At 44.8% G+C, this 25,307-nt stretch overlaps 1 protein-coding gene across 1 annotated transcript; it reads right to left on the bottom strand.

Moving 5' to 3' along the window:
* Positions 1 to 2,606: 2,606 nt before the first annotated feature.
* On the bottom strand, positions 2,607 to 22,905 carry PCTP (phosphatidylcholine transfer protein). The gene is made up of 6 exons (XM_075278215.1): positions 22,750 to 22,905; positions 12,570 to 12,687; positions 10,570 to 10,649; positions 8,147 to 8,318; positions 7,998 to 8,065; positions 2,607 to 5,587 (listed from the first exon to the last, which is right to left on the bottom strand). The coding sequence occupies exons 1-6, from the start codon at positions 22,876 to 22,878 to the stop codon at positions 5,513 to 5,515; spliced, it is 642 nt and encodes a 213-aa protein (XP_075134316.1). The 5' UTR covers positions 22,879 to 22,905; the 3' UTR covers positions 2,607 to 5,512.
* Positions 22,906 to 25,307: the final 2,402 nt, after the last annotated feature.

The raw sequence follows: 25,307 nt of genomic DNA, 5'->3' as shown, positions 1-25,307 counted from the left end.
TCCCACTAAAATCAGTGGTCTTTGGTTGAATAAGGGGGCAATCGGGATATAGAGAGGCGGCTTCCATAGAATATAATGGGAGGAAATCTCTAAAATCTTTTAAAAGGATATTTCCATAATGAAAAGGACATGAAGTAATAAGATCTGGCCACGTACGGCACTCAAACAGATGCAACCAAATCATTATTCATCCTGGCCGTCAGATATCAGCTGTGCATAGAACACAATCCTCTTACTGTAATTTCTCGTCTCCATTTCCATATTTATTCCCTTCCATGCGACATTTCTCATTAGAATAGATTTACTTGATCGGTGTTAGGGCCTATACAGTAGGAAAGTGATCTGACCGCGGCAAGGAAACGTTCCAGCGGGAAATCTGAACCGCGTCACTTACATCGTCTCATCGGAGGAGCTACAAGAGACGGCTCAAGGGGCCTATTCCACGTACAATGTCACCGGTCAGCCATAACATTACAATGCCTTCTTACCATTGAGACATGCAGATCCTTTAAAGGGAGTCTGTCATATCACCCCAGCCCTGCAGATAGATAGGTTACTGTCACCAGACCCAGCATATCACCCCAGCTCTGCAGATAGATAGGTTACTGTCACCAGACCCAGCATATCACCCCAGCCCTGCAGATAGATAGGTTACTGTCACCAGACCCAGCATATCACCCCAGCCTGTATATAGATAGGTTACTGTCACCAGACCCAGCATATCACCCCAGCCCTGCAGATAGATAGGTTACTGTCACCAGAACCAGCATATCACCCCAGCCCTACAGATAGATAGGTTAGTGTCACCAGAACCAGCATATCACCCCAGCCCTGCAGATAGATAGGTTACTGTCACCAGAACCAGCATATCACCCCAGCCCTGCAGATAGATAGGTTACTGTCACCAGAACCAGCATATCACCCCAGCCCTGCAGATAGATAGGTTACTGTCACCAGAACCAGCATATCACCCCAGCCCTGCAGATAGATAGGTTACTGACACCAGACCCAGCATATCACCCCAGCCCTGCAGATAGATAGGTTACTGACACCAGACCCAGCATATCACCCCAGTCCTGCAGATAGATAGGTTACAGTCACCAGAACCAGCATAACACCCCAGCCCTGCAGATAGATAGGTTACTGTCACCAGAACCAGCATATCACCCCAGTCCTGCAGATAGATAGGTTAGTGTCACCAGTACATCACCCCAGCCCTGCAGATAGATAGGTTACTGTCACCAGAATCAGCATATCACCCCAGTCCTGCAGATAGATAGGTTACTGCCACCAGAACCAGCATATCACCCCAGCTCTGCAGATAGATAGGTTACTGTCACCAGAACCAGCATATCACCCCAGTCCTGCAGATAGATAGGTTAGTGTCACCAGTACCAGTATATCACCCCAGTCCTGCAGATAGATAGGTTAGTGTCACCAGAACCAGCATATCATCCCAGTCCTGCAGATAGATAGGTTACTGTCACCAGACCCAGCATATCACCCCAGCCCTGCAGATAGATAGGTTACTGTCACCAGTACCAGTATATCACCCCAGTCCTGCAGATAGATAGGTTAGTGTCACCAGTACCAGTATATCACCCCAGTCCTGCAGATAGATAGGTTAGTATCACCAGTACCAGTATATCACCCCAGTCCTGCAGATAGATAGGTTAGTGTCACCAGTACCAGTATATCACCCCAGTCCTGCAGATAGATAGGTTAGTGTCACCAGTACCAGTATATCACCCCAGTCCTGCAGATAGATATGCTGCTGACCCATCGTCCCAGCCCATTAATTCTATAAGTTGTGATGTGAGGCCTCCATGAAGTTGGGGATAAAATAAAAATCTTAAACCCTGTCAAAGATGACATGGTCCTCGAACAACTTTGCAGTGTGGCAACTGCTGAAAGTGGTCACTGCCGTTAGCGTATACCTCAACCATAAAGGGGTGCATTTGATCTATACAATATTTAGGTCCATGTGATCTGTTGGCCATCCTAAATGTGTTACCTATGTGTTACCGCCATGTGGGGGAGGGGGAATTGCGGTTTTTCATAAGATATTGTGATATTGAGCTAAACTGATTCCAAGGCAAATTGGAGTCCTCAACCAAACTCAGTTAAAGAGAATCTTTCATGTCCTCATCGGCTGAAATTCCCAATGACATACCTCACCCGATTGGCACTGTCAACCATTTGGTGTTTTGTTTATCCAAATCTGTTCAGCCCCTCTAAAAGAAACAAGCCCCATTGGTGTTGATACAAATTGGGGTATATTAGTGAAGTAGGCGGTAACACCGTTTTTTTCTGGGGGTTGGGTCTTTGTGTGCTGTATATAATGCAGTGTTACTGCCCACCTGGCAAATAGACCCTAATCTGCAGCAACACTAACAGGACTTATATCTTTGGAATAGCCGAACAGATTAGGATAAACAAAGCACCAAAATGTTCAGGGTGACAGCGCCGATCAGATGTTGGATGTCATTAGGCTTTACAGACCTGGTGACAGGACCTCTTTAAGGTTTCCCAGTGCACATCTGGGGTCACCTTTCCATCCATGACTATGGGACTTGCCCAATACTATTTAGACCAAGAAAAACATGTGAGATGGTTATAATTTATTTTCCAGTTTGTCCAGAAATATTTAGTTACAGTAGAGACAGAATAATCATCAATTTTGTGAAATTTGTAAAATCACACACTTAATTTTTGACAAATTTCAAAATCAAAATTACACAATAAAATTGATCAGAACACTGTAGGGTAATACGATGATATTAACAGATATACTTCAAACCGTGTTACTAAGGCTAGGTTCACATCTGCGCAGGGCTCTCCGATGTACGGGGAACCCAAACGACAGAAGGCGGACCGCTAAAACAGCGTGGCCACCAGCGGACCCCATAGATTATAATGGGATTTCCTGGGTGCCCATCGTTTTCATACAGAAAGAGGGGGAGAGAAAAGTCCGCCGTGCAGGACTTTTCTCGCCACCAATTTCTGGAATTTTCTGCTGCAGAGTCTTACAGTACATACATGATGTGATGTCTTACGTGTGTAATAAAAGGCAAAGGGTTGGAATTACACATTTTTACATGGAGGTAGTTTAAGGCTAGAGTCCAATATGGCGGACGCCATGTAGTCAAGCAGAAGCTGAGATGTATCCAATCCCCTTAGTTGCCGCGACTTGCAAATTCATTGATTGTTGATGGATTGCTGAGTTTTTTGGCCACCATGTAGCCATTATCAATCAACAATGGGGTAACACGCCATTCATCTACAAACCACTTGTGACCTAGGTGGTGGCTTTTGGCTACGCGGGAAACCACCGATCTATAAAAGCTGTAAGAACAACCCATTTGGATTCTCTCTTTGGTGGCCAGGCAGGATGTGCATAGTTATTCCAGTATTTTGGCCAGGCTTGTGCAGACGAGAAATCCAGTGGCCGGGGACAAGACAAATATAAAGGGGTTAACACAAACTGAAAGCTATACAGCACACTGTGCACATTGAGAGGACTTAGAACGTTCTGTAGATACTTACAGTATGTTAAAGGGTTTGTCCAGGAAATTAAGTTTTTTTTCTGGAGGCCGAGAAAAGTGAAAAATAAAATGCTCCTGTGTCTCCCACCACTCTCCGGTCCAGCAGCGCCCCAGGGCTTGTTTCAGCGAAAGTTCTCGTTACACATGATTGCTGAGGCCAATCACAGGCCTAAGAAAAGAATCGGAGCTTCACGCACGTCACCTGTGACATCCCGTGTCCCCTTAGCCTGCTGATGGGCATGGTGAGGACTACTGTATGAACAAGGCCTGGGGTGCCACGGTACAGGACAGTGGCGGGGCACCAGAGCGCTGAGAACAGGTGCATATGTTTTTTCATTTTTCACCTTTCTCGGCCTCCCCTGTAAATCCTGGACATCCCCTTTAAAGTTCCAGTGATCTGAATAAGTGTGATGCTTCAGGCAGTCGTCTTAGTCAGACAGGCAGTTGATCCAGCCAGTTGTTTTACAGTCAGACATGATACTGCTCCAATCATTTGTCTCACAGACAGGACATTGCTCCAGCCAGGTGTTTTACAGTCTGAAATTCTATTGATCCAGCCAGTTGTCTTGCAGTCAGACAGGAAGATGCTCCAGCCAGTTGTCTTACTATCAGACAGGAAGATGCTCCAGCCAGTTGTCTTACTATCAGACAGGAAGATGCTTCAGCTAGTTGTCTTACTATCAGACAGGAAGATACTCCAGCTAGTTGTCTTACTATCAGACAGGAAGATCCTTCAGCCAGTTGTCTTACTATCAGACAGGAAGATGCTTCAGCCAGTTGTCTTACTATCAGACAGGAAGATACTCCAGCTAGTTGTCGTACTATCAGACAAGAAGATCCTTCCGCCAGTTGTCTTACTATCAGACAGGAAGATGCTTCAGCTAGTTGTCTTACTATCAGACAGGAAGATACTCCAGCTAGTTGTCTTACTATCAGACAGGAAGATGCTCCAGCCAGTTGTCTTACTATCAGACACGAAGATGCTTCAGCTAGTTGTCTTACTATCAGACAGGAAGATACTCCAGCTAGTTGTCGTACTATCAGACAAGAAGATCCTTCCGCCAGTTGTCTTACTATCAGACAAGGAGATGCTTCAGCCAGTTGTCTTACTATCAGACAGGAAGATGCTCTAGCCAGTTGTCTTACTATCAGACAGGAAGATGCTTCACCCAGTTGTCTTGCTATCAGACAGGAAGATGCTTCAGCCAGTTTTCTTACTATCAGACCGGAAGATGCTCCAGCCAGTTGTCTTACTTGCGGACAGGATATCACTCCAGTCACTTGTTTTACAAACAGAACGAATGTTGCTCCAGCCAGTTATCTTATTATCAAACAAGATATTGTTGTTTCAGTCAGACAAGATGCTGCCAAATATCTTTGTCTTTTCAGCATTTTTGTAAATGTTATCTTGCTGATTTTTCAAAGTGCAAATAACACGGCAAAGTGTAATTGTCCACGGTTATTCCTACAGTGCTACATAATGTGACCCTCAAGCTCACCAAGTATGAATACTGCATTACCTTTCATTCCTACTAGCAGCAATTCTCAATATAAAGATAAGATTCTGTAAACAGGCAGTTCGATAACACCATTAGTACATTAGTAGTAAATCATATCATTTCAAGTTTATTTGTTACCTGATGTCGTATTAAAACGGGCAGAACGGCCCCAAGAGATTTTTTTAAAAAAACAACATTTAATAATAAAAAGGGTTAATACTCACCTCACCAATTCCCAACCCTATTGATGCTGACACTTCCCGGTACCCGCCTGTTCTTCCTGATCCAGGAATTGATAAGTGAATACAAAATATGACCATTACAGCCGATCACCGATGGACACGGCTGAGCTCACGGGAAGTGTCAGCACCATATGACTTTTGTTATAGTTACACCACTGTAAATCGTCTTTTTCGATAATTTCAAGCAATCTGACCCCTTTAGAGTAAAGCGCTGTACTGGGTCTATCTACTTTGAGGAGTCCTTGGATGAATATCCATTACAAGCCTTCTGCATGTCCTTTAAGAAATTTGGAACGCCGCTCTATAAGAAAAAAAATGGAAAGAATTAGAATGACCCGATGCCTTACAATGCAGTTGTACATCACTTATCATCTCTACAGACATCGCGTTTTCCGTCATTGTCGTAACCAGTCTTGTCAATTGGCTTAGGGGACCGTTTGGATCTGAAAGACGTACTTTAAGGGTAAGTTCACACTGAGTTTTTTGGTCAGGCTTCTGAGGCCGTATTCGCCTCAAAACCCTGACCAAAAAGATGGCTCCTATTGAAACCAATGGGAGCCGCTCAAGAAACGGCTCCCGGAAAAAAGAAGCGAGATGCTCATTCTTCAGGCTGTGTCACCTCGCAATTCGGCCTGAAGATACACCCACCTCTGGACTAGGCCCATTCATTGGGCCTAATCCGAAGCAGAGAGCGCAGCTGGATTCCGGTGCAGGGCACCGTCTTTCAGTTGCGGCTACCCGGTTTTTGGATCGGAACCTGAGGTGCTTACTCGCAGAAACCCGCCTGAACAATGCAGAGGCAGAATCGGGGATGGAATTCTCCAATGCTCACCGAGGACAGATGAGACTCCGCTGCAAATTCCATCTACTAACGAGAGAAACGTCCTGCACGGACTATAAAACCATCGGAAACTCGACGGAGTCTATGGAGTCCTCCGTCGTTCGGGTTACCATGCAAAGAGATGAACGCTGGTGTGAACCTAGATTGAGCCCTGTTTCTTGTGGAGCTAGTTGATACGGACACCCGGAACAGATGTGAACGTTGCTTTACTTTATCTGTTCAACATCCTCCTATGAGTTGCTAGTCATATAACCCTAACAATCTGCAGATATACAGGGATGGCTACTGTACCCTGCACATACACAAGATGTCACAGCTCAGCCCACACCCTTCTCCTTATAAGCATCTCATAATCAGATTGCTACAATGTTCTCGTCTCCTTACATCAATTCCTTATCTGGAGCAGCAGGAAACAGAAAAAAAATGACATCAGCGCAAAATGGTTTAATTGGAGTCTCCTCCCGGTAATAAAATTATTAAGAGACGGCTTCACTCTCTCTTACCTAATACAGGGGTGGAAGGAAAAAACGGGGCTGAGGCACCAGGATTACTGGTCGGTCATTAAAACGTATAATCCTACTATTATATATGTGAAAGTTTGGATGTTTGTGAGTGGTGTTTGTTCCTCAATCACGCAAAAACGGCTGAACGGATTTGCATGAAATTTGCCACATACATAGATAGGAACCCAGATTAAAACATAGGCTTCTTTTTATCCCGGTAAATGACGTCACTACACAACCACAGTGAAGGAATGTAGGTTCACACTACAATAAAGGACCTATTTTGTGGGCGGAGCTATATAGGATGAAGCTGGACAGTGTGAAAGCTGAAGAAAATGGAGTCTCATAGAAGATCAGGAGACTACAGAACATACAGGCTGTGTGTGGGCAAGAGGACTATATCGGGTGTAGAGTTTCAGTGAGTACGACGGGGAATGTGTTGTTCTGCCTCTGATGGGGGAGGGGGGAGAACTTTGCCACATTTCAGCAACATCCGTTCAGCCCTTTGTAACACAGAAGCTTCTCACGTAGTCACATAACCAAACCCCTGTAATCACAATTGCCTGATGTAGCAGAGTTTAGGCAGTGCTGTAGCACACCTCTATAGGCTCTCCATATGCAAACATGTACATATAGCTGGGTATCCTATGCATATGCATCGATGTAGCAGAGCCGAGATGCGGGAGCAGGCTGATTGAATTGTGGCAAATTTCTGCAACATCCGTTCAGCCGTTTCCAACACAGAAGCTGCTCAGACACTGACATAAGAACAACCCTATAATCCAAATGGCCAAATGTAGCAGAGCTTAGGCAGCACTGTAGCACAGCTGAGTATGCTCTCCATATGCAGAGATGTACATACAACTGAGTATGCTGCGCATATGCAGCGATGTAGCAGAGCCGAGACACGGGAGCAGGCGGATCATCTACAACATCAATTGGCTAAATATAAGCGGCTGAGCGCCAACACCAACTCGCAGGCGAAGTCGTGGGCAGATGCTAGTTGTAGATAAATGAGACTTGTCATCTAATAATAATGGTAACAATAATGGCAATCATAACAATCACAATTGTAATACAAAAAAAAAAAATGTATTTTTATTATCAATAATTATTTTCTTGTGCGTGTTTATAAGACAAATGGCTGCAGCAGGACAAAAGAAAGGTTAAGCCCCGCCCCCTTGACAACATCAGTAGACTCTCATCATGGCTACAGCCAGTAATAAGGCTGCAGCACTCCTGTCACCACCCCCACTGCTGGAGTTGGGTAAACAGAGACCAGCAGGGAGCAGGCGGGCGCTGGTAAGGTTAATAACGCTCTTATTGTTATTTTAAACATTGTAGATTGCACCGAACAGAAAACTTACCTTGGCCGCCCAATTAATAAGCCATGAAGGGATCATGCCACCCGGATTATCAAAGTAGTACATGAAGACTGCAGGGTAAAGAAATGGGGGAATCAAAAATTAAGAATTTTGATAAATTGCAACATTTCAGCCTTTCTCGGTTTTCTTACCTTTGCAGCCATTGTTGCCGTCGCTCTCTATCGCCAGGCTCTGCTTGTAGCTGTTGACCCTGATAATTCCCGATTTCTCCGGACAATGTGCGGCCGTCACGCTCTTAGCCAAAATAACAAAGATCTTTCTCCCATCTATGTCTAAGTCTTGCCGTTGTCGAACATACACATACTATATCCAGATGTAAGGAAAAAATATTAAGTGCTGAGTGGGTTATTAGTTGGGGGGTCTCTCTATTGGGACCCCCATAGGTCATGAGTACAAGGGCACATCTGAGTGGAGCAATGGTTACCCATGTGCAATAGCACTACAATGAATCTTTATGGGGCTGATGCAGATAGCGGAGAACGATAATGGGGTATCATCATCAATCCCATAGACTTTATACGGAGTGGAAGTGTGGGTCAGGAAGGGGGCGGAAACCTTTTTCAAGAGGCGTGGTCTTTCTAAAAGTAGATAGCTGCATTTATTCAGACTCCATATAATAATAGTAGTAATGTTAAACCTCAAATATATGAATATGTCATGAAAAAATGCAAAAGCAAAAGCTACCGACTGAGCCACAAGTTCAATTAACTTTAATGGGGTTTTTTCTCTCTTACTTCTTCACTTTTCTCTCTTAATGACGTCTTTCTCTGTATATTGTATTGGAATGTAAAGAAACATCTCCATATAAATAACGAGATTTCAGCAGACAATGTACTGACAGAGAAAACCACATACCAGTATGATATACAGAAAGCAAAATCTGCTATGGAGAGCTTGTGGCTCAGTCAGTCGGGAGACAGCTTAGTACACATAAGGGCCTGGGTTTAAGCATAGAACTTAGTTTATATTTCAAAGAAATGGTGCGTGTATTGGACTATCTTAAGGTATGATGGTGCTCAGCATAATGTCCCCCACAATGCACTGCGATTGGAGGTCCCAAGTGGTGCAAGAAATGCCCGATTCATCTATGGCCTCTTAAAGGGATTGTCCAGGACACAGATTTTTTGAGAGGACTTCATCGATCGATCAGTCTTGCTAAGTGAAGCATTTAACCCCTTCCCGCCGATGGCATTTTTTGATTTTCGTTTTTCGTTTTTGACTCCCCTCCTTCTAAACCCCATAACTTTTTTATTTCTCCGCTCCCAGAGTCATATGAGGTCTTAATTTTTGCGGGACAATTTTTTCTTCATGATGCCACCATTAATTATTCTATATAATGTACTGGGAAGCAGGAAAAAAATTCAGAATGGGGTGGATTTGAAGAAAAAATGCATTTCTGCGACTTTCTTACGGGCTTTGGTTTTACGGCGTTCACTGTGCAGCCAAAATGACATGTCCCCTATATTCTGTGTTTCGGTACGGTTCCAGGGATACCAAATTTATATGGTTTTATTTACATTTTGACCCCTAAAAAAAATTCCAAAAGTGTTAAAAAAATTTTTTTTCTAAAAGTCGCCATATTCCGACGGCCGTAACTTTTTTATACGTGCTTGTACGGGGATGTATAGGGCGTCTTTTTTTGCGGGGCCGGGTGTACTTTTTAGTTCTACCATTTTCGGGAAATGTTATTGCTTTGATCACTTTTTATTCAAATTTTTATCAGAATTAAAACAGTGAAAAAACGGCGGTTTGGCACTTTTGACTATTTTTCCTGCTACGGCGTTTACCGAACAGGAAAAATATTTGTATAACTTTGTAGAGCGGGCGATTTCAGACGCGGTGATACCTAACATGTATGTGTTTCACAGTTTTTAACTACTTTTATATGTGTTCTAGGGAAAGGGGGGTGATTTGAACTTTTAATTCTTTTTATATTTTTTAATATTTTTTTTAACTTTTTTTTTTTGCATTTATTAGACCCCCTAGGGGTGTTGAACCCCAGGGGGTCTGATCACTAATGCAATGCATTACAATGCTAATGCATTGCAAAAAATCATCCTCTCTTTTGCAGGCTGTATACACCAGCCTGCAAAAGAGAGAATTTGCAGACCGGCTGGGAGCCTTTAACAAGGTTCCCGGCTGTCATGGCAATGGGGGGGTCGGCCCTGGAGCATGCTCCAGAAGCCGGCGATCCCTGCCAAAATGGCGGCGCCCATGCGCCGCCGGGAAAATGGCGCCTCCGGCGCCTTTGACAGCAGCGCCGGAGGGGTTAATGCCTCCGATCGGTCCGGGGACCGATCGGAGGCATTAGAGCCGCTTGTCTACTGCTTAAAGCAGTAGACAGTAGACACCCGGCGGCTATGACGGCCGTCCGGCTCCCGGGCGGTCGCCATAGTTACAGACCCGACGCGCCGTACTATTACGGCGCATGTCGGGAAGGGGTTAATGAAATGAGTCATCTCAAAAAAGGTCTTCTGTGATCTTCACCAATCAGGGGTGAACAGGGTTGATTTAAGGGACTGCTGTTTTTCCAAACGTTAAACTAGAAGGATACGTCTCTGTTAGATAGCGGGAACGGGTATTTCACTTCCCAGTAGATCACCTTGTCTTCTCCATTTTGGTCTTCGTGTAGTGCTACAGAATACAGAAATATCGGATATTAGTACCGCACCACTTTACAAAGTTGTAAAGCTACGTTCACATCTGCGTCGGGTGCCCATCCGGTGCAGATACGTCAGAAATTAGCAGATGGGTAAAGTGCTGCAAGGCTGACTTTTTAGTAAGAACGGACACCTCACGGATCCCAGTGGAGCCAATGGGGACCCTTGGGTTCTGTTTGCGTCCATTATTTTCATGGTCAGTTTTTCCATTTTTCCGGCCATCCAAAGCAATAGATTGGACTCGGTGCAGATGGGAATGCGGCGTAAACTGGTCATAACAAGTAGACTAATGACTTTAGCGAGACCTGCTGAATATCCAATGTGTACAATACAGGGGCTCCCGACTGTCCATGGAGACCAGGGAGTGACAGGGGAGGTATATAGCTCAATGTTCTCCCACACACACAGCTTAGCTACCTCCATGTTCACCCACACTCTCAGCTCTACTTCATACCACACACTTGCACACACATTTCACCTCTATATCCCCTACACTCAACACTGCTACTTCCACATTTCCCCCCACACTCAATTCTTCCACTCCACATTTCCCCCCACACTCAGTTCTTCCACTCCACATTTCCCCCCACACTCAGTTCTTCCACTCCACATTTCCCCCCACACTCAGTTCTTCCACTCCACATTTTCCCCCACACTCAGTTCTTCCACTCCACATTTCCCCCCACACTCAGTTCTTCCACTCCACATTTCCCCCCACACTCAGTTCTTCCACTCCACATTTTCCCCCACACTCAGTTCTTCCACTCCACATTTCCCCCCACACTCAGTTCTTCCACTCCACATTTCCCCCCCACACTCAATTCTTTCACTCCACATTTCCCCCACACTCACTTCTTCCACTCCACATTTCCCCACACACTCAGTTCTGCTACATTCCCTTTCCCAAAAAGTTCATTTTTCTCCCACACTCTCAACCCTGCCAACTTAACACCCCCCAACCCTGCTACCTACACTGCACATACAGGAAGCTATTTTTCAAGCTCTGCCTCTGCACGTGACTGGTCGCACCGCGGTGACACCATCAAATGTCCTTTTGCAGTGCCTGGTATTGCCCGTAGTTTACTATCTTGTAATATGGAACAGAAATGTCTCAACTTGACTCACAAACCCCTCTCACCCCCAGTAGGTCCTGACCCATATTTTAAGAACCAGTGCTTAAGATGGAACCCATTGGAATTAGCAAATCAGCCAATAATATAATGAAGAGTGTATGTCCGGCTTCACTACCCGGCCCCCTCTATGCCGCCACTAACTCGCCCACCTTATAATAATAAAAGATGATTTGGATAATTCCCTCCAAGTTTACGCAAAGGCGACAAGAATTGACCTACGAGAAATCGGAAGCGGTAGCCTATCGTGACTGTGCGAAGACGAGGATACCCAATGTACAGTAAATAACGAGTCTTTGAGGATACATTCCCGTTAACCACCAGGTGCATCTATCAGCCACTAGGGGGCAGTAGCAGGTTTGTTATCCAAGGCTTCTCTTGCTCTGATTCACAAGCATGTTCACATAGGGAAATGTTTACAAGCTTTTATTGTATGGTCTTTATGACGACTAAGAGGTTTTTTTTTCCATTACACCCTCGATCCCCTCTTACAGTGTTTAAAAGGGTCTTCCAGCATCTAATGCATCGTTGATCACCTATTTTAATGTGAATTCACACATGGACTCCATCTCTGAGATCCAAACAAATGGACTAAAACCAGAGACCAGAATTCCCTTTTTGTAATGTTGTCGTAGTCGCGCATGCGCGATGCTACTTCATTCATAGTCTATGGGACTTACAAAGTTTGCGCCATACTAAACAGACTGTGATGCCTGTTGATGATAAGGCCGCTCCTTATAGTACCATATATTGACTCCACAAACCTTTTACATACTGGTCCCACTTCTTCCTATAATCCAAATCCATGTATACATCGGCGCAAAGCTCTGCTGGACAATCGGCCAGGCCGCCATAGATTTTATATTCATAGAGACCTGTTTTCTGCAATGGGCAACAGAAAATGGTTAAACCTAAAACAGGATAATATCAGGAGACAGAAATACATACATGGAGTAAAGGTTAACCTGTTAAAGGGGATGTCCAGAGATGGCTGGGGTAGGTGCAAAAAAACATAAAAAGTCACACTCGCCTATCCTCAGCGCTAAGTTATCCGGTCTCCGTCCGCTTTACCTCCCATGACAGGGCTTGCCACACCAGAAACGGAGAAGATCACATGACCACTGAGACCAATCAGTGACCTCATTGGTCCCTGGAGAGGAACAAGTGATGTCATTCATATACATCACCACCTCCTTACTAGCGACCATGAGGGTCACCGATCGGTCTCAGGGGTCCTCTCTGATTCTGGGATGGGAAGAAGACCGGTACTGAACAACGAAACACTAGGACGAGGTGAGTAAGTGTATTTTTTGTTCCACCTAGATGTTCTCTTAGTTTTTGATATATTTTGCCCCCAATCTTCCCCACACAGCTGTTCTACCTGGTTATGCATTTTCTTAAAGGGATCCCATCTTTTTTCTAACTAACACGTAGGAATAGCCTTAAGAAAGGCTATTCTTCTCCTACCTTTAGATGTCTTCTCTGCGCCGCCGTTCAGTAGAAATCCGGGTTTTCTTCGGTATGCAAATGAGTTCTCTCGCAGCACTGGGGGCGTCCCCTGCGGTCAAGCAGCACTGGGGGCGGTCCCAGTGCTGCCAGAGAACTCTCCAGCACCGCCACCATCTTCATCTGGAACGAGGTCTTCACCGCGTCTTTTTCAGGCGGTGTCTTCTAACTTCTAGGCCTCGTGCAAAGCCGACTGCGCATGCTCGCGGCCACAACAAAAATGGCCGCTTACATAGTATTGTAAGTGGCTATTTTCTCGTATTCCAGACAAAGAGGGAGAGTTCTCTGGCAGCACTGGACCGCCCCCAGTGCTGTTGGAACACTAAGGACCGTCCCCAGTGCTGCAAGAAAACTTATTTGCATAAAGAAGGAAAATGGAATATCTACCAAATGGCGGTGCGGAGAAGACAATGAAAGGTAGGAGACTAATAGCCTTTCTTAAGGCTATTCCGACGTGTTTGAAAGATAGGATCCCTTTAACTTTTGATATATTTTGCTCCTGATCTTTCCCCGCACAGCTGCTCTATGAGGATATTTTCTTAGTTTTTGCTATATCTTGTCCCCCTGATCTTCCCCGCACAGCTGCTCTACCTGGATGTTGTTTTTCTCCATCAGTACAAGAATTCCAGGCCCCCAACTGCTTTTCAGAGGGGCTCAAGAATGTTCTGACGTAAATGAGAAGATTTAGTACAGACATTTATAGATGATACAATTACTGCAGATTATTAACCCCCTCACTTGTGGCATTTTTTATTCTGATTTTCTCAGCCATTGGATGACATTGAACATTTTTGTGTCTTCTGGAAAATACATTTGATATTTTGCTTTATTCATAAAGTTTGATCAATGCCGTCTGGAGGGTCGGGATGGATCTGTCTCTCGGTACAATAAATCAATAGAAGATCTTTAAAACTTTCCATAAGTAAGAAAAGGAGACGTAATACTGTAGCACATTATTCTTGGGATGTTAAAGGGATTCAATCATTAAAAAGCAATTTTTTCTGGGTACCACATCAAAATAGTTAAGACAGGCTATTTTTCTCCTACCTTTAGTTGTCTTCTCCGCGCCGCCGTTCAATATAAATCCCAGTTTTCATCGGTATGCAAATGAGTTCTCTCACAGCACTGGGGGCGGTCCCCAATGCTGCCAGAGAACCCTCCATCTTCATCTGAAACGGCCTCTCTTTGCTTCTTCTTCCGACGGTGGCTTCAAACTTCTAGGCCTCGGGCAAAGCCGACTGTGCATGCCCGCCGGCCACAAGAAAATGGCCGCTTACACAGTATAGTAAGCGGCCATTTTCTTGTGGCTTGTGGGCATGCGCAGTCGGCTGCCTGAGGCCTAGAAGATTGAAGCCACCGTCGGAAGAAGACGTGAAGAAGACCCGTTCCTGAAGGAGATGGAGGCGGCGCTGGAGTTCTCTTGCAGCATTGGGGACGACCCCAGTGCTGCGAGAGAACTCATTTGCATACCAACGAAAACCGGGATTTCTATGGAACGGCGGCGCGGAGAAGACAACTAAAGGTAGGAGAAGAATAGCCTTTCTTAAGGCTATTCTGTCATGTTAGGGACAAAAAATTGAGCTTATTGATAGGATCCCTTTAAATATCTAATTCTGTTTTGTATATTTTTTTTTATTTGTTTTTTTATTTGATTCGCCTCCCCAAAAAAATCAAAACGTCAAACATTCCCCGAAATGGTATCAATAAAAAGTACACATAGAATGAGCCATTACAAAAAACACAAGAATATAAAAATGTACAGGTGTCACAGATAAAAAAAAAAAACAAAGACTTTAAAAAAAAACCTCACAATGAAGACAAGAAAATTATAGGTTTTTTTTCTCCAATTTTACTCCATTCTGAATTTTTTTTTTTTTTTTACAACTCCCCAGTATATCCAATCGACTATTAAATTGTGGCATTATAAAGTACAATTTGTCCCACAAAAAATAAGTCAACAAAGAGCTCTGAGTACGGGAAAATAATTTTTTTTTTTTTTTTTGAAGGAGGGGAGTAAAAATTGAGAACTTTAAAAAAAAAAGAAAAAAAAATATGGCATCATACGGCTCTGTATACACAAAAATAAAAGTTATGGTTTTTGGAAGAAGGAATTAAAATAATAATAATAAATGAATATTTATATATAATTTGTTGGTTTTATATCGTGTCACCCTCAGTATCGTAGACCCAAGGTGGAGAACCACAGATCCCAAAACGCCCCTTAGGCTCAATCAGGAAACCGTAGCTATCAGCGTCTCCACTCTCCGCGGCTTACGTCAGCAGGAACTCAAGATTTCCTGCAGCCTGATGAAGACGTCTTGAGTCTCGATAGCAAATGTTTCCATGATTGTAGGCCACTGACTACTCTGAATGTGACCGCTATCTCAGTGGGTCACTGGAGAAGGATCTTCAGAGGACTCGACCATCCCCGTATCACAGGACCACTGACGGCGGTGACTTTGGGAACTTCTGGTGAATCGTTACGTTCCCTCCCATTTCCCTTTCACACGAACCAGGATGACCTGTATGTTTGCATTCTCTATATTTGTTCCTCAAAGGAAAGAACAGCCCAAGAAATCGGACATGGACACGGCCGACGTCAAGAGCTTCTGCTTCCCTAACCTGAACTTTCATCCTTTGATATTCCAGACTGTCGGGATTCTTCTTCTGCAGCTTATAGGATGGCTGAAATAAAACATATGGCGGATCCATAAGGAAATCCAAGGTGCTGATTTATGCAGACCAAAAATAAATGGACTTCCTTGGGTCATCAATATCAGATACCAAACCCCCCACCAGTGACCTGACTAGAATAAGTTATACATCTCTGATCGGTGGAGGCCCAACAGCTGGCCCATTCACCGATCAGCTGGTCAGAGGTGCCTCCAATCTGTGTACTATGCAGTGTACAGAGCCAGATGCAGATAGCTCCATGTCCTGTATAGTGGCCGGCACTGGTACTGCAGGGCATTGACTTCAATGTGGGGCCAGTACTGTATACTGATATACCGCCACTATACAGGGCAACATGCCATATGCTTCTGGCACCGTACAGTATACACACTGGGGGTACCCGGACCGTGGGGTCCACCACCTATCAGGGTCTGTAGCACAAAAAGACTGGCACAAGAAGAGACAGCTATAGACTGGAACAAGAAGGGACAGCGACAGACTGGCACAAGAAGAGACAGCTACAGACTGGCACAAGAAGGGACAGCGACAGACTGGCACAAGAAGAGACAGCTACAGGCTGGCACAAGAAGGGACAGCTACAGACTGGCACAAGAAAGGACAGCTATAGACTGGCACAGGAAGGGACAGCTACAGACTGGCACAAGAAGAGACAGCTACAGACTGGAACAAGAAGGGACAGCGACAGACTGGCACAAGAAGAGACAGCTACAGACTGGCACAAGAAGGGACAGCTACAGACTGGCACAAGAAGAGACAGCTACAGACTGGCACAAGAAGGGACAGCGACAGACTGGCACAAGAAGAGACAGCTACAGGCTGGCACAAGATGGGACAGCTACAGACTGGCACAAGAAGGGACAGCTACAGACTGGCACAAGAAGGGACAGCTACAGACTGGCACAAGAAAGGACAGCTATAGACTGGCACAGGAAGGGACAGCTACAGACTGGCACAAGAAGAGACAGCTACAGACTGGCACAAGAAGGGACAGCTACAGACTGGCACAAGAAGAGACAGCTACAGACTGGCACAAGAAGGGACAGCTACAGACTGGCACAAGAAGAGACATCCACAGACTGGTACAAGAAGGGACAGCGACAGACTGGCACAAGAAGAGACAGCTACAGGCTGGCACAAGATGGGACAGCTACAGACTGGCACAAGAAGGGACAGCTACAGACTGGTACAAGAAGAGACGGCCAGGGGCCACACGGTGGCTCAGTGGTTAGCACTACAGCCTTGCAGCGCTGGAGTCCTGGTGTTCAAATCCCACCAAGGGCAAATAAACCATCTGCAAGGAGTTTGTATGTTCTCCCCATGTTTGCATGGATTTCCATCCCATATTCCAAAAGACATACTGATAGGGAAAAATGTACATTGTGAGCTCTATGTGGGGCTCACAATCTACATATAAAAAAAAAAAAAGAAGAGACAGCCACAGATTGGCACAAGAAGGGACGGCTACGGACTGGCACAACAAGAAGGGACGGCTACAGACTGGCACGAGAAAGGACATACAAATATTTGGTAAAGTTTCTAAACCCTACCGCCAGGTAGTCACATAAAATATACCACTGAGCAGGCACAAAGTTTACAGGAGGTGGCCACAAACATGACCCACCTGCAGGCCACTGACATGCACACTTGGCACAGCCAGTCTGTGCGTTATATGACATGCAGGCCGGGCATCCACAGATTAATACAGATTATAGGAACGCCGTCCTCTCTAGATAGGATATTCTATAGGTGAGCTACATCTACACCGTATATCGGCTCATCGGCAGGAAAGCCGCTTATACCAATTAGCTGCGGCATTACAGAAGACGGATAATCCATTGTATTAAGGATTAACCCCGTCCTGGGGTCAAAAGGGCAAGACCTAACGTCTCATTGAGCGAAATACAGACGGAAGATACATAAGATATAATGTACAGTGGGGCAAAAAAGTATTTTGTCAGTCACCAATAGTGCAAGTTCCACCACTTAAAAAGATGAGAGGCGTCTGTAATTTACATCATAGGTAGACCTCAACTATGAGAGACAAAATGAGAAAACAAATCCAGAAAATCACATTGTCTGATTTTGTAAGAATTTATTTGCAAATTCTGGTGGAAAATAAGTATTTGGTCAGTAACAAAATTTCATCTCAATACTTTGTTCTCTCTTCTTTGTTGGCAATGACAGAGGTCAAACGTTTTCTGTAAGTCTTCACACGGTTGGCACACACTGTTGTTGGTATGTTGGCCCATTCCTCTGTGCAGATCTCCTCTAGAGCAGTGATATTTTGGGGCTGTCGCTTGGCAACACGGACTTTCAACTCCCTCCAAAGGTTTTCTATAGGGCTGAGATCTGGAGACTGGCTAGGCCACTCCAGGACCTTGAAATGCTTCTTACAAAGCCACTCCTTCGTTGCCCTGGCGGTGTGCTTTGGATCATTGTCATGTTGAAAGACCCAGCCACGTTTCATCTTCAATGCCCTTGCTGATGGAAGGAGGTTTGCACTCAAAATCTCACGATACATGGCCCCATTCATTCTTTCATGTACCCGGATCAGTCGTCCTGGCCCCTTTGCAGAGAAACAGCCCCAAAGCATGATGTTTCCACCCCCATGTTTTACAGTAGGTATGGTGTTTGATGGATGCAACTCAGTATTCTTTTTCCTCCAAACACGAAAAGTTGTGTTTCTACCAAACAGTTCCAGTTTGGTTTCATCAGACCATAGGACATTCTCCCAATACTCTTCTGGATCATCCAAATGCTCTCTAGCAAACTTCAGACGGGCCCGGACATGTACTGGCTTAAGCAGTGGGACACGTCTGGCACTGCAGGATCTGAGTCCCTGGCGGCATAGTGTGTTACTGATGGTAGGCTTTGTTACATTGGTCCCAGCTCTCTGCAGTTCATTCACAAGGTCCCCCCGCGTGGTTCTGGGATTTTTGCTCACCGTTCTTGTGATCATTTTGACCCCACGGGGTGAGATTTTGCGTGGAGCCCCAGATCGAGGGAGATTATCAGTGGTCTTGTATGTCTTCCATTTTCTAATTATTGCTCCCACAGTTGATTTCTTCAATCCAAGCTGGTTGCCTATTGCAGATTCAGTCTTCCCAGCCTGGTGCAGGGCTACAATTTTGTTTCGGGTGTCCTTTGACAGCTCTTTGGTCTTCACCATATTGGAGTTTGGAGTCTGACTGTTTGAGGGTGTGCACAGGTGTCTTTTTATACTGATAACAAGTTTAAACAGGTGCCATTACTACAGGTAATGAGTGGAGGAAAGAGGAGACTCGTAAAGAAGAAGTTACAGGTCTGTGAGAGCCAGAAATCTTGATTGTTTGTAGGTGACCAAATACTTATTTTCCACCATAATTTGCAAATAAATTCTTACAAAATCAGACAATGTGATTTTCTGGATTTGTTTTCTCATTTTGTCTCTCATAGTTGAGGTCTACCTATGATGTAAATTACAGACGCCTCTCATCTTTTTAAGTGGTGGAACTTGCACTATTGGTGACTGACTAAATACTTTTTTGCCCCACTGTATATGTAATGTATAATGTGCGGAGACCAGCTGGGTGGTATTATTACACACATGTACAATATGAGTCTAAAGCTGGTAGTGGCACCTCAACTGCGGAAGACATCTTGTGCGGTACCAAAGAAACCCAACCCGATGGACTACAATGACTACCGACCTGTAGCACTGACATCCCACCTGATGAAGGTCCTAGAGAGACTGGTCCTGACACACCTACGCCCCCTAGTGAGCTCCGCTCTGGACCCCCTCCAGTTTGCCTACCGGCCGGGCATTGGGGTAGATGACGCCATCATAACTCCTCCAGCTGTTACTTACAGAAGTACTCCAATGACTCTGCTATAGTCGGCCTTATCACTGATGGTGACGATAGTGAATACAGAGACTTAAACCGGGATTTTGTTGAATGGTGCCAGCAGAACCAGCTCAGGATTAATGCTGGGAAGACCAAGGAGATGGTGGTGGACTTTAGTAAACGGAGAGGTGCTCCGACCCTGGTGGAGATCCAAGGGACATGTATTGAGATAGTCAGGACCTATAAGTATCTGGGTGTGCTCCTCAATAATAAACTAGACTGGGCTGATCACCTGGAGGCGCTGCACAGAAAGGGCCACAGCAGACTCTACCTGCTCAGGAGGCTGAGGGCCTTCGGAGTCCGGGGGACACTTCTTAGGGCCTTCTACAACTCTGTGGTTGCTTCAGCCATCTTTTTCGGTGTAGCCTGCTGGGGGAGCAGTATATCAACCAGGGACAGAAATAGACTTGACAGGCTGATCAGGAGGGCCAGCTCTGTCCTGGGGGACCCCTTGGACCCAGTACAGGTGGTGGGTGACAGAAGGATACTGTCCGTGGTGACCTCCATGCGGGAGAACAAATCCCACCCCATGTATGGGACCTTGATGGGACTTGGCAGCACTGTAAGTGACCGTCTGCTTCACCCCAAGTGTGAGAAGGAGCTATCGCAAGTCCTTCCTTCCAACCGCGACCAGGCTGTATAATCTACATCAGACCAAACGAAGACACTCCGCACAGAGAACTAATGATTATGAATGTCCTCCTTCTTTCTTCTCTGTTCATAAGCTGCCATGGACTCCTAGTATATCTTTCTCAGCATATGTGTGTCTACGTCTGTAATATATTACTGTGTATTATCCTGTATCTGTACTACTATGCTGCTGTAACATACTGAGTATCCCCACTGTGGGACTATTAAAGGATTATCTTATCTATAATACAGCCAACCTAAAGAGAACTGTTGGGCTCTGTTCACACTGGTGTTGTAAGTGCAGATTGTACAGACCCCATGATGGATATGGGAGACACTGACTCCAAAGGTGCTGGTCTACAGTCCATAAGAATCAGTGTCCCACTATCCAATCTATTGGTGACACCATCATCTGTAAGGAACCAAACCATAGTGTCAGTGTGAACTGCGCAGAGGTCTGGTCTGTACTGTGACATCACTGTGTGTATTATCCTGTACTGTGACATCACTGTGTGCATTATCCCTGTACTGTGACATCACTGTGTGTATTATCCTGTACTGTGACATCACTGTGTGTATTATCTCTGTACTGTGACATCACTGTGTGTATTATCTCTGTACTGTGACATCACTGTGTGTATTATCCCTGTACTGTGACATCACTGTGTGTATTATCCTGTACTGTGACATCACTGTGTGTATTATCCTGTACTGTGACATCACTGTGTATTATCTCTGTACTGTGACATCACTGTGTGTATTATCCCTGTACTGTGACATCACTGTGTGTATTATCCTGTACTGTGACATCACTGTGTGTATTATCCTGTACTGTGACATCACTGTGTGTATTATCCCTGTACTGTGACATCACTGTGTGTATTATCCCTGTACTGTGACATCACTGTGTGTATTATCCCTGTACTGTGACATCACTGTGTGTATTATCCCTGTACTGTGACATCACTGTGTGTATTATCCCTGTACTGTGACATCACTGTGTGTATTATCTCTGTACTGTGACATCACTGTGTGTATTATCTCTGTACTGTGACATCACTGTGTGTATTATCCCTGTACTGTGACATCACTGTGTGTATTATCCCTGTACTGTGACATCACTGTGTGTATTATCTCTGTACTGTGACATCACTGTGTGTATTATCCCTGTACTGTGACATCACTGTGTGTATTATCCCTGTACTGTGACATCACTGTGTGTATTATCCCTGTACTGTGACATCACTGTGTGTATTATCCTGTACTGTGACATCACTGTGTGTATTATCTCTGTACTGTGACATCACTGTGTGTATTATCTCTGTACTGTGACATCACTGTGTGTATTATCTCTGTACTGTGACATCACTGTGTGTATTATCCCTGTACTGTGACATCACTGTGTGTATTATCCCTGTACTGTGACATCACTGTGTGTATTATCCCTGTACTGTGACATCACTGTGTGTATTATCCCTGTACTGTGACATCACTGTGTGTATTATCTCTGTACTGTGACATCACTGTGTGTATTATCTCTGTACTGTGACATCACTGTGTGTATTATCCCTGTACTGTGACATCACTGTGTGTATTATCCCTGTACTGTGACATCACTGTGTGTATTATCCCTGTACTGTGACATCACTGTGTGTATTATCCCTGTACTGTGACATCACTGTGTGTATTATCTCTGTACTGTGACATCACTGTGTGTATTATCTCTGTACTGTGACATCACTGTGTGTATTATCTCTGTACTGTGACATCACTGTGTGTATTATCTCTGTACTGTGACATCACTGTGTGTATTATCTCTGTACTGTGACATCACTGTGTGTATTATCTCTGTACTGTGACATCACTGTGTGTATTATCCTGTACTGTGACATCACTGTGTGTATTATCCTGTACTGTGACATCACTGTGTGTATTATCCCTGTACTGTGACATCACTGTGTGTATTATCCCTGTACTGTGACATCACTGTGTGTATTATCCCTGTACTGTGACATCACTGTGTGTATTATCCCTGTACTGTGACATCACTGTTGGCTTGTAGGTCCCTATGGTCACATGTTACATCTCGGTTACAGTATCCGGTATTTCTTACCTTATACATTACAATCTCTGGACACATTTCCGGGTGACAGGTGAATTACTCTCCTATAATAACCATATATATATATATACACACAGTATACAGCGCCCTCCGCAGGCTGCTCCTCACCTGGTCGTACAGCCGGTATATCTGTATCCCCATGCTCTCGGTGAATAGCTCCCATCCCTCCGGCAGTGTCCGCTGGTCCAGTTCCCTCCAGGCCTCCTGGAATTGCTGCTCTGTGAATCCGATCTCCATGACACAGGTACCGGCACCGGAGCCGGGAAACACGGAGTGCTGGTGACGTCATCGTCCTACCCGCGCCGGAGCCAATCAGATAGCTCGTAATTCTCCAGGAAGCCAATCAGAGATCGGCGACCACTTCCGTGTTTTGCTCAGCGCTGATGGAGTTTTGCCACGCGCAGAGCTGTACACGGATGTGGCTACTGTGTGAGGCGGCGGCGCTATATACACACTGTGGACGTACTTATATACTACGTATAGATAGATACATATATATACTGGGGCTAGTCCTACAAAAAGGGGTGGAAACCAATAAAGTTTCGAACAGCCCCAATGTGACAAAACATACAGAATATAGTTATCTACAACTGACGTTATGGAGTGTGGGAGCATTATACTATGGGAAGGGGGGCACTGAGAGGGCATTATCCTGTGGGGGGCAATGACTGGGGCACTAGGCCACATGTGGCTATGCGGGGTCTGTGGTAAACAGGTATAGGCATACCTCCCAACTTTTGAGGAACAGAAAGAGGGCCAAAATGCGCGCCATGGGAAATTTATCTCTCCGCTCATTCTCATTAATTTTTCATGTGCCCCCACACAGTATAATTCTACAGTCACCCGTAAATTATATGTCCCCCCTCCATCTCTGTCCCAATTTCATATACACCCTTCATCTGCCCCCAGATTCATGTCCCCCCATCTCTTCCCACAGTTTCATGCCCCCGTTTTGTATCCTCCTTCCATCTCTGCCCCAGTTTCATGGCACCCCCCCCTTTCATCTACCCCCAGTTTCATGGGCCCCCTTTATTATGTTCCCCCTCAACATTTAACATAAAAAAAAACAGTGATACTTGCCCTTCCAACGCTCCCCCGCAGCTCTCTCCGCAGTCTCACTCACAGAGTTGGTGGCGCCAGGTCAGTGACATCATCACATGGCGCCTACACCTCCAGGAGCCTGATCGCAGCGGTGAAGCAGAGGCTGAGTTGTAACAGCTCCTGCTTCACTGGCCTGTGTATTCAACTCATCTGTGTCCGGAGTTGAAACCGGGACCTACCTCCTGCCGACAGGGTATAGGATCTGTCCTGAGTCTTATCCCCAGACTCAAGGCTTCATACACAGACTCGTAATAACAAACAGGTATGTGTATGGGGCCGTTACAATATGACAAACACGGCTACCACACTGACAAAACACGCATTCATTGGCATGGAGTCTTATACAGTGTGGGGGTACTGAGGAGGACATTAAACTGTGTGGGGGTCACTAAGAGGGAATTATTGTATATGGGGGCATCATGCTGTGTGGACCTGTTATGTATAAAATATGGAGGGGTGTAACATAGGGGCCAGTCTGCTTACCGGATTAATTGCAATGTATGCTGCACTGTTTTGTTCAGGTTTTTTGACCAGACAACAGGGCGGACTTCTTGTAAACATGTGAATTTACACAGATTAAACATTATTTGGCACACAGCAAAGATTTTTTGTTCATGTCAATTGTATATTTTCTAAAATATTTTCTGAGTTCCATAACGACTATAGCTTTACTGTCCTGAAGGAACCTCACTAGAGATGGGCGAACTCCTCAAGATTTGTATTCTACACTATGTTTTATAGATAGGTTCCTGGGAGCCCTGACAGTGTTATACACTATGTTTTATAGATAGGTTCCTAGGAGCCCTGACAGTGTTATACACTATGTTTTATAGATAGGTTCCTAGGAGCCCTGATAGTGTTCTACACTATGTTGTATAGATAGGTTCCTAGGAGCCCTGACAGTATTCTACACTATGTTTTATAGATAGGTTCCTAGGAGCCCTGACAGTATTCTACACTATGTTTTATAAATAGGTTCCTAGGAGCCCTGACAGTATATACACTATGTTTTATAGATAGGTTCCTAGGAGCCCTGACAGTGTTCTACACTATGTTTTATAGATAGGTTCCTAGGAGCCCTGACAGTGTTCTACACTATGTTTTATAGATAGGTTCCTAGGAGCCCTGACAGTGTTCTACACTATGTTTTATAGATAGGTTCCTAGGAGCCCTGACAGTATTATACACTATGTTTTATAGAGAGGTTCCTAGGAGCCCTGACAGTGTTATACACTATGTTTTATAGATAGGTTCCTAGGAGCCCTGACAGTGTTCTACACTATGTTTTATAGATAGGTTCCTAGGAGCCCTGACAGTGTTATACACTATGTTTTATAGATAGGTTCCTAGGAGCCCTGACAGTGTTCTACACTATGTTTTATAGATAGGTTCCTAGGAGCCCTGACAGTGTTCTACACTATGTTTTATAGATAGGTTCCTAGGAGCCCTGACAGTATTCTACACTATGTTTTATAGATAGGTTCCTAGCAGCCCTAAGAGTGCTCTACACTATATTTTAAGCCAATTTAAGGTGAAGTCCATATCAAACTTGTTCGACCTGAAAT

Source organism: Leptodactylus fuscus, chromosome 6 (assembly GCF_031893055.1).
Source record: "Leptodactylus fuscus isolate aLepFus1 chromosome 6, aLepFus1.hap2, whole genome shotgun sequence".
Lineage (NCBI taxonomy): Eukaryota > Metazoa > Chordata > Amphibia > Anura > Leptodactylidae > Leptodactylus > Leptodactylus fuscus.
This window is presented reverse-complemented; position numbering and strand designations above follow the sequence as displayed.